Source organism: Delphinus delphis, chromosome 10 (assembly GCF_949987515.2).
Source record: "Delphinus delphis chromosome 10, mDelDel1.2, whole genome shotgun sequence".
Taxonomy (NCBI): domain Eukaryota; kingdom Metazoa; phylum Chordata; class Mammalia; order Artiodactyla; family Delphinidae; genus Delphinus; species Delphinus delphis.
Window position 1 is genome coordinate 37,983,938 of NC_082692.2, and position 15,717 is coordinate 37,999,654.

Below are 15,717 nucleotides of genomic sequence, written 5' to 3' on the forward strand. Positions count from 1 at the left end.
GAAGGCCTTAACATTATACTCCTCCCTGAACTAGCACTTCATTAGCTGTTGGGGCAATCCTTGTTCCAGCTCTGCCATGGTGCCCCTGCGTGACCTTGGGCAAATCCACCTTCTCATCTCTAAACATAGAACTGGGACTATGGACTCTAAGGCCACTTCCAGTTAAGTGGTCTTGCAACTTGGGTTACACCATTACAGCTCAATCACTCCTGGGCTGTGACCTTGGACAACTTGTCCAGCCTTCTCTATACTAGGATGAGTACATTCACCGTATTACTGATATACCCTTTTAAATTATTTTCTTCTTGTCACCTGCTGTCAAGTCCAAAAAGTTGGCCCTGGTTCAGGAACCAATCTTGGATGATGCACTTAAAAAAACCCTTCTTTCCATTCACCTCTATGAGAATCCAAATCATTTGAGGAAAGGAATGGAGTGTTCTTCCAGGTCAATAGGCTGCAGCTGCTGAAGGCAATTCAATAGCTTTAATCACCAGGTCCACTGTCAAAATCTAATTGATCACTTGAATGTACCTGCTTAACCAGTATTTTCTTCCTCCAGCAACTAAGAAATGCTGCATTAACTTCAACCACCCACTTTTGAAACCAGAGAAGGTGTGTTCATCTCTGCAACAGCCTTGTCTGGCCATGGAATTCTGGGGTGTTCTAAGACTCCATAAAAAAAAAAAAAAGAAAAGAAAAAAAAGTGTGCACTTTTCTCTATAAAGTTGAAAAAATTAAAAGGCCCCAAATGTAAGTTTGATGTTTACCGGTCCTCATATAAAATGCAATACTCACCAATGTTCCCACATTCCTATAAGGGTGATGTCAAGACCAGGAGACCGGAGTTGCCATAGCAACTAGTCATAGCTTTGAAGCATGCCCATGACACAAGGTTAATAGTGAACATGGACAGACGGAATCAATGTCAACCCATCCACATTAGCACAGCTTTGTCATCCTTGACAGTGACATTTTAGTCATTAAATTAAGCATTAGTCATTAAATTAAGCCAGGTAGGCCTTTGGCAAGAAATACCTTGACTGCCTAACAGTTGTGGTACTTGCCCAGATGACATGTACATAAACCTCAGATGTGCATGCTTCAAATGTGTAATAAGGATAAAGCTAAGATTAGCATTTTAGCTGTATAAATACTTGCTCATTACAGTACGCCTAACTTTCTAGAAAACAAATTTAACAAGTTACCTCTAGAAAGGAGGTAAGTCTTCTCCAGTGTCTGTACAATTTACTTTTACCATAAACATGACAGTCACTAAGTGGCATCTTATGATTGGGTTGTAAAATAAAAATGCAGTGAGCAGAAAACCAAGTATGGTCTCAGTGCTGAATACACTACAGATCTTCCTCAACTTATGATGGGGTTACATCTTGATAAACCAGTCATAAATTGAAAATACAAGTCAAAACCACATTTAATTAACACATCTAACCTACCAACATCACAGTTTAATCTAGCCTACCTTAAACGTGTTCAGAACACTTACATTAGCCTACAGTTGGGCAAAATCATCTAACATAAAGTACTGAATCTCTCATGTAACTCACTGAATACAGAAAGCGAAAAACAAAATTGGGTGTATGAGTCCAGAATGCTTTTTAAGTGTATTTGTCGTTTATTCTCGTGATCACATAGCTGACTGGGAGCCACTGCTTGGCTTGCTGCCCCTGCACCAAGAGTATACTGCCGGGGCTTCCCTGGTGGCGCAGTGGCTGAGTCCACCTGCCGATGCAGGGGACGCGGGTTCGTGCCCCGGTCGGGGAGGATCCCACATGCCGCGGAGCGGCTGGGCCCTTGAGCCTCGGCCGCTGTGCCTGCGCGTCCGTACCGCAAAAAAAAAAAAAAGTATACTGCCAAACATCACTAGCCAAGGAGATCAAAATTCATAGTTTAAGCCTATTGCTTTTTCACCACCGTAGTCAAAAAAAATCACCTCGAATCGTCAATAAGTCCAAGAGTGTTCGTACTTGCTTGGTAGGATGAGGAATTATGTATGAGGAGCTTTTCTGCCCTCTGTTTAACAGGGATACTCACCTCCCAAGTGATTAAGCATTACGTAAGAAAAAGGATAGTGTTTGGCAGAGCTGCACTCAAAAACAAAACTTCCTTTCCTGGACGATATAGCTGGCCAGAGTGAGTAGGCATGGTGGGGCAGAGATGGGGCAAAAAAAATTGTTTTTAAACTTCCTGACTACTCCACCAGTTTTCACCCGAGCTTCCAGCACCTGAAAAGGAAGTTACTTTCTTAGCCCTCTCCGAACTATCAGTGTTCACCTACTCTGTTTACGAAGTGGGCAACTTCTACTTCCAACCTCACTTCTGGAAGCCACTTTCATTTCAAACGGACTGCTATACATTGCCAACTGAAAACCAACCAGGATTGCCAGTTCAGTGAATTTCCTGTCCCCATTAAACCCCAGACAGCTGGGACACATGAGCCAGCCTTTTCATTAGGGCAGTAACACTCCCAACTTCTTGGCCTTCCTGCCAGTACTAAAGCTGGACAAATTATCCCACACTGCTTGTAATGGCAATAGGGCTGAAGGAAAGTCAAAAAATCATTAAACTGGAATTGGTGTAAATTCATGGTTTTAGAATCCTTTCACTTTTACCGCCAAGCAGTTATGTACTCCTGCCCTCTTCTACTTTATGATTAAGGTACTCACACTCACTTCTTCACTTCATTCTTCACATAGCCTTTAACTGCGAGCTCTGCCTTTAGTACACAGCCCTTACCATCTGACTCAATTCACTCGTTTTCCACTTCTAGGTAAGGGGCTTTACAAAGCACTCTCAAGATTATTTGCCACCTCAAGATCCAAGAGCCTTTCTCTTAGGGTATTTAAAAGCCCTACAACCAACACCTCTTAACTTATCCTAATCTAAAACAGGGGTGAACTTACATTTAGTTCAAGGTCTCAACATCCTAATATTGAACACAAGTCAAATATTACCGGTTTTGAGATACTGAGCTGGTATTATGCCCTATCACTGTACCCCATTCCCCATTAAATGCCTGTGTCATAGACTACCATGTGGGGAAGGTGTGATACGAAAAGGATTAAATAACAAATCAACATTCCAATTTGTATTTATTTGCAAAGCACTCTTATTGAAGCTTAACATGGATTTTATCTAAACTAAAAATAAATTCTCATTATAAAAAATTCTGGTGGCAGAGAGCCAGCTGGATTGGGTTAAAAGTACTAGCTGCCTAAGTTTAAAAGGATTTAGAAATTGTTTCCTGCGGGAGTTATTCTCTCAAAAATAACTTTCAGCTCTCAAAACTTGATATACTGATGATGATATACTGAGCATTTCCATTCCTCTTTCCAAATGTTCAATACAAACAGCCACCTCCACCCCCCTCCAAGGCAGCATTCATTAAGCAGTTTTTCAGCAACTTTCCCTCTTGGCTCTGATTTGAGGTTTTGGGACTTAACAAAAAAATGACCTCTAGGGCTTCCCTGGTGGCGCAGTGGTTGAGAGTCCGCCTGCCGATGCAGGGGACACAGGTTCGTGCCCCAGTACGGGAAGATCCCACATGCCGCGGAGCGGCTGGGCCCGTGAGCCATGGCCGCTGAGCCTGCGCGTCTGGAGCCTGTGCTCCGCAACGGGAGAGGCCACAACAGTGAGAGGCCTGCGTACCACAAAAAAAAAAAATGACCTCTAAAGAATGCTAAGTTGCCCCCAAATGAAATCTGAATGAGTTATGTACTGAAGAAAAAATGCCAATTCACAAGTGAATAGGACTTCAAAAAGAGGGGAAAAGTCACCTACAGACTACTTTTCTGGAAGGTGTAATTTTGCTCTGGAAATAAAGGAAATATTCTCCATCTCAGGACCTCTCCAAATGAGACTATCAAGGAAGCTAAGTATCAATGTTTCCAGAGATTTTCACTTCAAGACCAAGTACATACATGTACTAACAGCTAAGGCACTAAGTGGCCAGATTCTAAGACTTTAGTAAAATAATCATATAATACAATGTTTTATGTATGTCAGAGAAGAACCAAGGAAAAACTAAGGATGAGAAGTAATGTTCTACACATGTATTTCATGTATTAGTCTGGGAAACATTTTGGCTGTTGTCACATCTTCCATCCAGGTAGTTAGAGGAAGAACTGGGATACAAAATGATGAGAATACCATATAATGAATTTCTGCAATTCCAATAAGCAAAAATTTGTACAACAAAATTAAGCAGTTATACCAGGTTTATCAAGACAAATTTTCAATATCTCTTTCAAATTTTCTATCTTCTCTAAAGTGTGCTGTATACAGCTGAATTTGTTTGAAGTATCCAACGAATTTAATAAAGTAAGATGAAGAGAACTTGTGTGGACATATAAAATTGAATTCAACACTATCAGAATGTTTTGATAAAAATATACTCCAACCCAGTTTTTCTTCAGCTACTTTAATTATAAAATCTTCCATAGTCTCAAAAAAAAAAAAAAAAAAAGGAAAACCAGAAGGCAACAGTCTAGTACAAAAATATACAACTGGAAGACATTACCACCAACCAGGTCTGACAACTAAATCATGTTGGGGATTCTGAAAATAAAAGCACACTAATACAAAGTACTAAACCAGTGGTTCCTATATAACCAGGGATGGAAAAATGAGTCAGTAGGCCTGGAAAAGTCCATTCCTGATAAAGCACTGTAAGAATATAAACTATAACTCTACAATAAAAGCAACCAGGACTTTCCATCCAGACACGCGTGAGTCTTAAAAGGTGGTGATGCCATCTACTGATCACATGATCTTTTAAGGAACTGTAAAAAGCCATAGAAACAGTAGATAAAAGGTATCTACATCTCATAAAAATAAAATTTCTCTGGCTAATTTATCTTTGTCTTTACCTTTCTGCTTAAGACATGGAGGTCAGAAATAACCCACAATGAACTGAGAACCACAGAATATTAACTATTCTTGAAAGCATAAAAACCAACTATAATCCTTAGATATGTTCCTTAAATTATCACCAAGTATTAATAGTGACCTCTAGTGAACACCTGTAATCATTACACCACAAGTCAAACTTTCTGTGACTACTTTCAGTATCATATTCAACTGAGAATGCAAGACAAAACTGGCCAACGGGACTTGTTAATTTCAGAAATTACAGTAGAGAACGTTTTAATAGCCAGAATGTAAGGTTTTAACGATTTCTATCTTCCATATTTTTAAACAAGCCATAAAATTGTGCTAGGGTTTCTGGTTAAAGTGATTGCAAATTTGGACCCTAAGGATAAATCCTAGAGGTTAATTTTAATATCAGGTCTGTATTAGCCACTTTATAGCTACAATCCACTATCCTTTTTACAGAAACCCTTCCAATTTAAGACTCTGCAAGTTGTATACTGCCAAAAATGCCCATGTAGATTTATAAGAGCAGTGTAATATTGATGTACCGAATTACTTCCATGAATTCTTAGCTATCTTGCCTTGCTTGACCCCAACAAAGGTTTTAAGCTATGAAATGCCAGAAGACAAAGGCCCAAAGCCCGAGCTCCCAGTAAATCAATAGCCAGTCTTAAAAGTATCTTCTGTAACGAGGCTCATACTTAACTCCACTGACACCAATTCTCCCCCTCTGACACCCAGGACTCTCCCTCCCTTGATATGTGCATGAAGGGTGAAGAAGGACCACTGGAAATAATTTGTTTAGGATCTGCATCTTATAAAACATCCTTATAGATTAATATAATGACTTATCTTTCATATTAATGTCAGTACAGCATAATCCAAAACTATCTTTAAACAGCACATTTAAGGAAACTAAGCCAAAAGACTGTTGCATTATGATTTAATCTAATTGCACAAAAATTTGAAATTACAACTCCTCTAGATTTCTAAGAGGAAGGTTATGCATGCCTCCATATTCAATTCTGCACTGTTACATTTGAACCATATAGTGAATTTCACATCATGATGGATCAATTTAGAATCCCCATGCAACACCTCAAATTATATAAAATGGAAGCAATTTTTAAAAGCTTTGTGGAACGTATTCATGCTAATTTTTTTTTTAAACCAGCAACTTTGGATTATAATGTATCAGGTGGATATATTTTAAAATGTTGGTCACTGAATATCAAGGACTTTGAACTGGCTTCTACTCCTAAAAATGTATCATCGCTTAGGTGGACAACCAAAAATTTCCTTCACTTCAAAAGCCTCAAATTGTGTTTCTTACAGAATAAGATTTGTGTAACCAACTGCCTTCTATGGGACAAGAAATATGGTAATAGTGGGTTCAACTATTACACAATTACGTTAATATTTTATTTTCAAAAGCACTTTACAAGAAAATGTAAGTATGGCTTCCAATAGGAATGTTATACCTGGACTTGATTGGTACCAAGCTCAGATTTTAGTTTTGCAAGGAAAAACAGGCTTTCAGGTTAAACAACAATTTGTAACCAAAACTTTAATCCCAAGGATTCTCACAAAACATATTACAAATGACAGCATGAAAAAAAAAATCTTGCACAGTAACTCAAAGTTCAGCTCTACAATGTACCCTTAAACTGGCAGGACATAGGTATCTTGAATAGTCTCAAATTTCCAAATAATATTACAAAGAGCTAGGTATCCATATACAGCAATCACAGAAGGTAAACTAACTTTCTTGAAACTTCTTAGATTCTAAACCCACTGGACAACCTCTTGTCCGGTGTGAAGACTAGTGGAATTTTTAAACCTCTAATCTAGTTTAAGGGTGCAGCTTTAATTTTTACCTGCTGGCTTGTGTTCACAGCAGCTTTTAAAGACCGCTTAACTACAGCTGCATACCATATCCCAGCTACAGAGTCTTTTCAATTTTTGCCAGTTTTGTTTCCGTAATATTAAACATCACACTTTAGCTGGGCAGGAGTTAGAGGTTTATTATCAGTCTGTGCAAGACTAAAAATTCAAAGCAAATTCAATTTTGCTTAAGGGAACATTGTAAAGTAACAATTCTTGATATTACATGCCTCATATGATCCATTTCAAACCATAGAGAATTACATCTTTATGTGTCACTGTTCCAAGAGACAAACAAATGTGAACAGCTAAAACATTTTAAAAATGCACCAAGCTTATGAAGTCTCAAACAAAACTTGAATTTTCTGTACATACTCCTGTCAAATGAAGTTATTTCCTGTACACCACTCCTCTTGCAAACTGGTCTTCTATTTCCTTTCATTTGACCTAGATCGGCTGATAAACAGAAAAACAGAAGTTACACCTGTAACTCCGTTACACTCTGACAAAACATCAAAAGATTTTTATGGGAAAAAGTTGTAAAATTTTTATCCAAGTGGCTTAAGAGAAGACCTATTTCTACTTTTAATACATTATGTATGCAAGGTCTTAAATGGCTCAGGTCATTAAAGATCTTACCTACGAGACCTAGAGAAAGATCGGGACGGCTTGTGATTTCTCTCCCGGGACAGTGACCTCTCTCTTCTCCTATCTCTAGAAAGGGACCTGAAGTCAGAGGGAAAAGAAAAACAGTGCCATTCAGGATTATACACAACAAATACTTATAAGAGAAGTTTCTGAAAGCTAAAAGCTATGCCAGTTGATTCATTACTGAAGTCAAGGTCTATCACCATTAACCAAGTCATTTGGGAAACAGCTTAGGAATAGCACAGACACTCCCACTTCTGAGAATGTGGCCCCCAAAAAAGGTTATTCACCTGCTCCGGCTGCGGGAGAAGCTTCTCCGTCTTGGAGATCTAAAAGCAGAAAACAGGGAAATTAGGCCAATTGTCAATTAGCATTTATGGCGTGAGGCATTTCCCAACTTTTCAATCTCACTGTTGGGCCCAGTGAATGTGCCGAAGAACTGGCACCCATCGTCCAAAAAATAAAAAAAAATTTTTTTTTAAAAAAGAAAAGAAAAAAAAGGCACAGAAGGATTAAGGAACCAAAAGCTCAAGTGAAAAGCAGGTATTCCAACCATGGATTCACTTTAACAAAGAATGCTTCACAGCAGATCTGTCCAATGCAAAACTTCATGTCAAACTAACTTCACTACCCAAACACCACACCAAAATGTAGTCCCACAAGTAGTTCCAAAAACAGTACCATAAACCAGTATTTGGAACCCATGCAAACCTGCAAGTCCATGACAAGACTTAGGTACCAGGTGGATAGTGTAATTTTGTGAAAACGCGCTAGGTGTAAATACTGATGCCATTAAGTGCTACATTAGAACTGCATTTGTGATCATCACATTTAAGAGTGTGTTTAGGCTTATCAAAATTACCTTAGCTTGGCCCACTTCACCCCCATAATTTAAAAATTTTGAAAACTGTTAGTAAAACCATTTAAAGGTGATAGGATTCAACAAATTTTTGCTAGAAAGGAAAGCTAAATCTGTTAGAGTTATTAAAATTTTTAGTTTGGCATCTCACACATGCAAATAAGTTTCACTTGAAGGTCTAGTTACATTATGAGTTCCCTATCACCCTTAAAAGTTTTATTCAAGCAATATATATATGTACGTTACCATTCAATTATGCACAGCCAGCCTTTGATCCAGAAAAAAAGAATTACTTTAAGCCGCTTACTCCTTATTTTAACCAGCAGTAAACTGTATAAGCAGGAAAAACTTACTAGTTTTTGGGTTTCAACAAGCTAGAAATGGTGAGGTGAGGCTGCCGGACTGACGGCCAGGAAGAATTTGCTGAAAAGGTTTTGCCAGATGTTGCGTTGGATTTAGTTGGTTGGCGAAGGGGGTGTTGTGGATTTTTCCTGCTTTTTTGTTAGCCGAAGGCTGCTGCTGTAGTTGTTGTGAAGACATTTGGTAAATAAACAGCTGAGCTGATTGGCCAGGAATGTGTGGGCGGTCGAGGTGGCTGCTGCCGATTTGGTTAAGGTTGGAGAGAAGGCTGAGAGAAAACAGCATGCTCGGGAACCAAAGGGCGGTGCAACCTGACGACTGGCCATGCCTGGGTCATGTGAAACGACACCAGCCAAGCTGAATGGGGCGCGCTGGTCACATGACGCTGAAAGGGCTAGTTGACTGGCTAATGCAGACTCAGAGGGTGGTGAGAAGAGACATGATGGTGACTCTGTAACGGGGTTCATTTTTATTAATAGATGGACCAAAAAGCACAAAAAAAAAATGAAAAACAAGCCATCAGTACAACCATCTATTAGCTAACAAATACTCTTTATTATGATGGGCAACAGTGTGTTTTGTTTTTCAAAACAGCAAAAGGGGCAAGATTTTGAACTCCTATCTCCTAGGACTTCACTCACCTGTAAGAGGTAAATTCAGTCCTACAGAAACTATTTGGAGGTCTGAGGAGATGTGGAGTTAGCATCCAGACAATACTGCCTGGTCCAAGAATGATGCCATTTTCAATTATAAAAAAAACTGCATTCTCTCCTATTTGGGTTTGAAGAACAGATGACTGGGATTACTTTAGCCCCCTTTATTGGTCAGTGACTTAAGTTAGTTTCAGAATGATTTCTACTTTACCAGTTGTAACATTAAAACAGCTGCCTGCTTGATAAATATTACAATCGTGCTAATAGAAAACACATTTTTGTGAAGAGCTAGAGTTGAATGTAATGTTTGTCATTATGGAGTCAAGAAATGGAAAAAGGCCTAAATTGAAGTATAAGGGAAGACTTGGAAAGATGCAACTAGAAGATGAACTAGAAGATAGATCCAAGATAGAAGTTACTGACTACCAACATGAACAATGACCTAAAGACAAGCCAACACTCAGCACAACTCACATATCCCAAACTACACCCAGCAAATGTTTCATAAAAACCTGATTCCTCAAAATTTAAAACCCACCAACAAACTTTAAGAGAAATACCTGCTCCTATTAGCTACTCCATTACACCAATACCTCTAAACACGCTCTCTCTAAGTACCTGCGGCGCGGTGGAGGACTCCTCCTCCGATAATCATCTCGAGGGCGACGACCCCAAGAAGGAGGTGGGCCACGATTTCGACTTCTCTTTTCACCATTCGACAGTTCCACTCTTACTCGGCAGCCACATAGTGTTCTAGGAGGAGAAGAAACGTTAAATTTAAAGCAGCCCAACTGTCCTTCTAGGAGATTAAAGCAAGGGGAAAAAACCCCCACTCCTATAGCTAGCTTCTTTGCAAAAAATACATCTTAATGTCTGCAGAATCCTTAATACCAAAGCAAGTTTTAGTTCCCTTATTTTTTCTAGTAAAGGAAACCAACTTCCTTACATTTTATTGCCGTTAGTCTGATCACTGGACTCAATGTTAACAGGTGCAATTTAAGTGTGAAAACGCCTGGATTCATCCTCCCAGAACTAGTTCATCTGTACATCCTGTTTCGACTTCTTCCTTTGAGGCTGCAACAACTGTTTACCAATCTTACTCTGTGTATCCGTTGGTCTCCTCTCCTCCCCAACCCCCCCCCGCCCCCCGCCAGGTAAGTAGCAGTAAGTTAAGACAGAAGCATTCTGGCCATTTTACATCTCCCTCTCCCCTCAATCATCACACACAATACTTGACACATAAGACTACTGAGAACAGGAGGAAAAAAAAAAGGGCAGTTATTTCCCACCTTTTCACTGGTCCACAACCATTATGTTTAGATAATTCACCATATGTGGACAGTGACTGGCAAGAGGTGGGGCCCTGGAAAAATGTTTCTGTAACCTGCTTAGAATAATGACCTTTTTTACAGCTTTACAGCCAACTCTCAGACCCTTTAATTTTTGGATCTTAAGGATTATTTTCCTTGTTTTCATGAAATCCAACGGTTTTCAAATGCCAGGAAGCAGAAGGGCAACACCTGTTCACTGTTAAGACTCAGGTGTTGCTTATCAGCCAGCTAACAGACCATTGTAAATGCAAAGGGAAATAGCTGTATGAGCCACAGTTCCTAAACAAAATTATTTCCAACATGTAAAAGATAATAGTACAATAAACCCACGTAACCATCATCCACCTACAATCAGTTTGTGGCCATAAGAGAAATGTCTGATTCCACAATTATTTTAGAAACAATTCAAAGGTGACAACACAGTTGATGCTTTGTGGTGCATTTAGATTAAAATGTTTCAACCATATGCAGCTATCCAGCCACCAAGAACTGACCGTTAAAATTATTTTCTTCAATGGCCAACTGAATAAAAAGAAACTTTTCCTAGGTATCTACACTAAAACTGTTCACTCCTTTGATTGTCAGAAAAGGTTTATGTAAATCTCCAGTAACATCAATTTCAGATAGCCAAGAAGCCATCTACAAGCCACGTATCCTAGAGATTTTAAATATTAAAACACGATCAACATTATTTATCATTAGTATAAATTAATCAATAAATTACCTCCCATCTAGCTCTCGGACAGCATCGGCTGCATCTCGAGGATCTTCAAATTCAACAAAAGCAAAGCCAGGAGGGTTTCTAGCAACCCACACACTTCGGAGTGGTCCATAATAGCCAAAAGCTCGTTCCAATTCAGTCTTGTTACCATTGTTTCCAAGATTACCTACATAAACTTTACAGTCCAACGGACAGGAATCACGATGCATTTCTGTAAAAAAACAAAAAAAAACCCCCAAATATCATAATCCACACAGTGAAAAACAGATCCTTAAGAAAGAATTCAAAAATACTAAAACCCCCCAACACTAAAAGCACTACCCTTTAAACAGTTACCGATAACTGCATGGAAGCCAGCACAGATTGCCTAAGAAAAAAAAAAAGCCTCCTTGAAGAGTGAGGGGAAACAACACACTGGAGGAGCATTTACCACAAAGTGGAAACTGAGTTAAGGACTTTACCTATTTCAAATTAATCTTAAAAAACTAAACAGAAAACACCTAGAAAAGTAGGACAGCCTACTCAAAAGCAAATACAACTCGCTGAAGACAAACCACTAGAAACGTGATACTAATGTGCCTTCACAGGCCAGAAGTTAACCAGCTTCATTCCTCAAGCAGCAAGACAAACTTGTTATTAAAAGATGTACCTCATTCTATTCTCAACACCCAAAAAGTGTTAACCCAAATGTCCAGCAACAGGTAAGTGGATAAGCAAAATATATTATCCATACAATGGAGTACTATTCAGGAATGAAGTACCCATAAATGCTACAAACGTGGATGAAACTTGAAAGCATGCTAAGTTACAGATACCAGACACACAAGTGCACATATTACGATTCTGTACATGTGTAATATCCAAAATGAGTAAATCCAGAAGTAGATCAGTAGCTACCAGGGGCTGGTGGAGGAAAAGGGGACAGGGCAAAAGGGAAGTGGCTGCTTAGGTGTACGGGTCACCTTAGGGGGTATAAAACGGGTTAGAACTAGAGAGATGGTAGCTGCATAACATTGCGAATGTACTTAATAACCTCTGAATTGTGCACTTTAAAATGAATCTTACGTTAATTCACCTCAGGGGAAAAAAGTTGTTATACAAGAATTTAGGCACTTAGGGGGCTTTGATAAATCTTAAGTACTTACGAAGTCGTCTCAGCAATGAATCTAATCAACTTACAGGCCAGTATCAACTGCATAAAAGAGCAGCCAGTCCAAGAACTCAGCTCAAGAACCACTTTCTTCTCTCTCTGGGCTTATCCAATTAAACAAGCCAGTCCAGACACATCCTATTTGTGTGACCCCACCCTGCACCCAGGAGAGTTATGAGACCAAACCATTGCCGGGAAATGGGTTCTTTTCCTTTTTCCAAAAACTTTACCGTGACCAGTTACAGGCCTACGTATTAATGCAAAGAGCTACAAGAACAAAACAGCTCAAGGAAGAGCGGTTTAAAAAAATAAAAGTGATTGGGTTCAGACTATAACAAGTTAGAAGAACATAAAAATGAAGATGAGTACAGAAATCATTTACTAGGGATGGATCGAAAGGCCCAATCTTGATTACTGACTTGAGGAAAAAAATCATGAGCAGCTACCTAAGAAAACGCGGGGCCTAAAAAAAAAAAGGCGCCATAAATTGAAAAGCCGCGGCCCGGAGTACGACGGACTACCGAGTCCTCCTTCGCCTCAACTCTCGGGCAATCTCACTTTCCGGTTCACGCCCCCAGTGAAGAGTTAAAAACACCTCCACTTTGAGACCTGGATATATCCTCCGAGGGGCCGGGGGCCCCCGCCACCGCCCCGTGCTGAACGTCACAAAATGGCGGCAGCGTCTCTTTGTCTCAATCCGGCGCCGCCATTGGGCCTGGCCCCACTTCGGTCCCGTTAAGGCCCATTTCCCACCTCATTCCTTTAGTCGCTGGTCACTTACCGAGACCTCGGGTTAGAAACGCGTAGGCTCAAATCCACACACCCCCAGCTGGGTCTTCCCGGTCCCCTCGCGCCTGGCACCGACAGATGCTCTCCCACACCCGTCGTCCACGAAATGGCGGACCACCGCCGTCTCCTCGCCCTTATTTATAGGCCATGCTGTAGTCACATGACTGGACGGGCTCGCCCAATGAGGGGCGGAGGAGGCTGTGACGTAATGGCTACAAACTCAGCGAGAACAGCGTTGCTGGGAGCGCGCTTTGGTTGTACCGCCTTGTCTGTGGAGGGTAGCAGCGTCGGGCTCAGGTTGTCTCAGGCCCGGAGCTTCCCTCGGGTGTAATTCCCCAGCTGCTGACCTCTGAGTTATTCTCAGTCCCCTGTCCCTCACATCCAAATAGGCTGGAGTTTAATAACACCTCCGCCGTCACTCCCAAACACTGATAGAGCGTTTTGCTTCTAATAAGTTTAAAGTATTAGATGAATTCACTGATTACTTCATCCTCGTGAGCGGTGAGGCTGGAACTAAGATCGTCACGTTTACAAACGTGCTTCGAAATTGCTCCCAAGGTCAAGGAGCTGTTTGTGAGCGAGCTGTCACCAGATTGTGCCCACCGGGGTCCCACACTTAGGGAAAAGCCCAAACCTGGAAAGTCCGCCGAACTCTGGCTGGTTTCCCACCCCTCACCCAAACTGCAGGATTTGGCGGAGACGATGGGGCATCATCCTGGACTCCTGAAATGTTTAATAGAAACGCAAACGCAAATGAGACCGGTCAGGCCATGCGGAAACTGTCACCTTTAGCAAGTAGAAGTACAAGGAAGTTCCTGAAGAAGATTGAATTTAAATTCAGCCCCCCAACCCCGCACCGGGGGCAGGGGTGGGGTCCATGGGTCGCTCACACCTTCCTCTGTTTCCCACTTCACCTAAAAAAAACCGAGCCACAAGATTAACTGTTGGGAGAGAAATACCGCGATGGTGTCAGAAAAATCACCAAAATCTCCTTCGCCGGAACAGTGAGTTCAGTTTTGCTGGTGTTCCCTACCCTCTTTCTGTGAAGTCTGACTTATTGCTAAAACTTATTTAAATCTGCTCTCAAGAGAAACGATAACTTGTATTTTTCCACCATTAGCTGAAAGATATACCAATTATTTACTTGTTTTGTTTCTCCCAGATATTCTCTTATTGTGCCTGTAAACGATTTATCCATAGTGGGGGAAAAATACAAAGATTTAATGCCTCTGAGCCTTAGTTTTCACACCTGTAAAATGGGGATTTCATACTCCCAAGGAAAGAGGGGGAATGGGAACTGCAGTTGTTGAGCCAGGCTCTGAGCTGGCCTTACCCTGGGGTGTTTCCCAGGTGAGGGATTCTAGCAAAACCTTTCTGTTTCTCTTCTTACTTTTCTTTCCTTCTGTAATTGTTTTTCTCTTCTGGCTCACTTATATTTGCTTTGATTTGCTCCCCTCCTGCTCTGTAAGTTTTTCTCCTCTTTTTATTTCCTTCTATCAAAGCGAAGCCTTTTTGAAGTCAGACAGTCCTAGATTTGGACCACAGTACTGCTGTTACTTACTGCTAAAGTGTCTGGAGAAGAGTCCCTTACCCTCTCTCAAGATTACTTTCTTCTTTGTAAAATGGGATAATTACATCAATGCAGGGTTGTTATGTGCTGTCTACCCTCACAGGAACTTCAACTTTGGTCTATTGCGGTCACACCTGCATCCCCAGGGCCTGGAAACAAGCCTGACACACAGCAGGTGATCAAAACTTATTTGTTTAATTATTTAATTAATTAAAAGAAATTATGTAAATAAGCTGGCACAATATTTGCTCAAAAAAATTCTGTGTTCTTTTCACATCTCATTCTTTAGTATCCCAAAGTATCCCATTCTTTTCCACCATTTTTCCTATTTTTGTTGTTGTTTGTGCATATAATGCTAGTCTAGCATGCATCTTTCAATGGAGCACTCTTTTTTTTTAACTCATTATATTTTATTTTTGGCTGTGTCGCATCTTTGTTGCTGTACGCGGGCTTTCTCTAGTTGCAGCGAGCAGGGGCTACTCTTTGTTGCTGTGCGCGGGCTTCGCATTGTGGTGGCTTCTCTTGTTGCAGAGCACGGGCTCTAGGTGCGTGGGCTTCAGTAGTTGCAGTGTGTGGGCTCAGTAGTTGTGGCACACGGGCTCAGTAGTTGTGGCTCTTGGGCTCTAGGGCGCAGGCTCAGTAGTCGTGGTGCACAGGCTTAGTTGCTCTGCGGCATGTGGGATCTTCCCAGACCAGGGATCGAACCCTGCATTGGCAGGCGGTTTCTTAACCACTGTGCCACCAGGGCAGTCCTCAATGGAGCACTCTTAATCCCTCCAACTGTATTCTCAAATACGTTTTGAACCTCCTCTGGCCATCCACACACACTTTCTATCTTCTAGTAACTGCAGCCAAGTAACTA

The 15,717-nt window shown here is 40.8% G+C and overlaps 1 protein-coding gene across 1 annotated transcript; it reads right to left on the reverse strand.

Annotated features, from left to right (window-relative positions):
* Positions 1-4,422: 4,422 nt before the first annotated feature.
* Positions 4,423-13,408, reverse strand: SRSF3 (serine and arginine rich splicing factor 3). Its single transcript, XM_060021912.1, has 6 exons — positions 13,278-13,408; positions 11,350-11,557; positions 9,913-10,047; positions 7,713-7,751; positions 7,414-7,500; positions 4,423-7,230 (listed from the first exon to the last, which is right to left on the reverse strand). The coding sequence occupies exons 2-6, from the start codon at positions 11,553-11,555 to the stop codon at positions 7,203-7,205; spliced, it is 495 nt and encodes a 164-aa protein (XP_059877895.1). The 5' UTR covers positions 11,556-11,557; positions 13,278-13,408; the 3' UTR covers positions 4,423-7,202.
* Between the last annotated feature and the right edge of the window lie 2,309 nt (positions 13,409-15,717).

What these genes read in the sequence shown, in the direction of transcription:
- SRSF3 (XM_060021912.1), bottom strand. Translation starts at nt 11,555, where the DNA reads ATGCATCGTGATTCCTGTCCGTTGGACTGTAAAGTTTATGTAGGTAAT. An exon ending in GTCCGAGAGCTAGATGGGAG is followed by an intron (nt 10,048 to 11,349) that starts GTAATTTATTGA and finishes TTCTCCTCCTAG; the next exon opens with AACACTATGTGGCTGCCGAG. An exon ending in TTCTCCCGCAGCCGGAGCAG is followed by an intron (nt 7,501 to 7,712) that starts GTGAATAACCTT and finishes CTCTGACTTCAG; the next exon opens with GTCCCTTTCTAGAGATAGGA.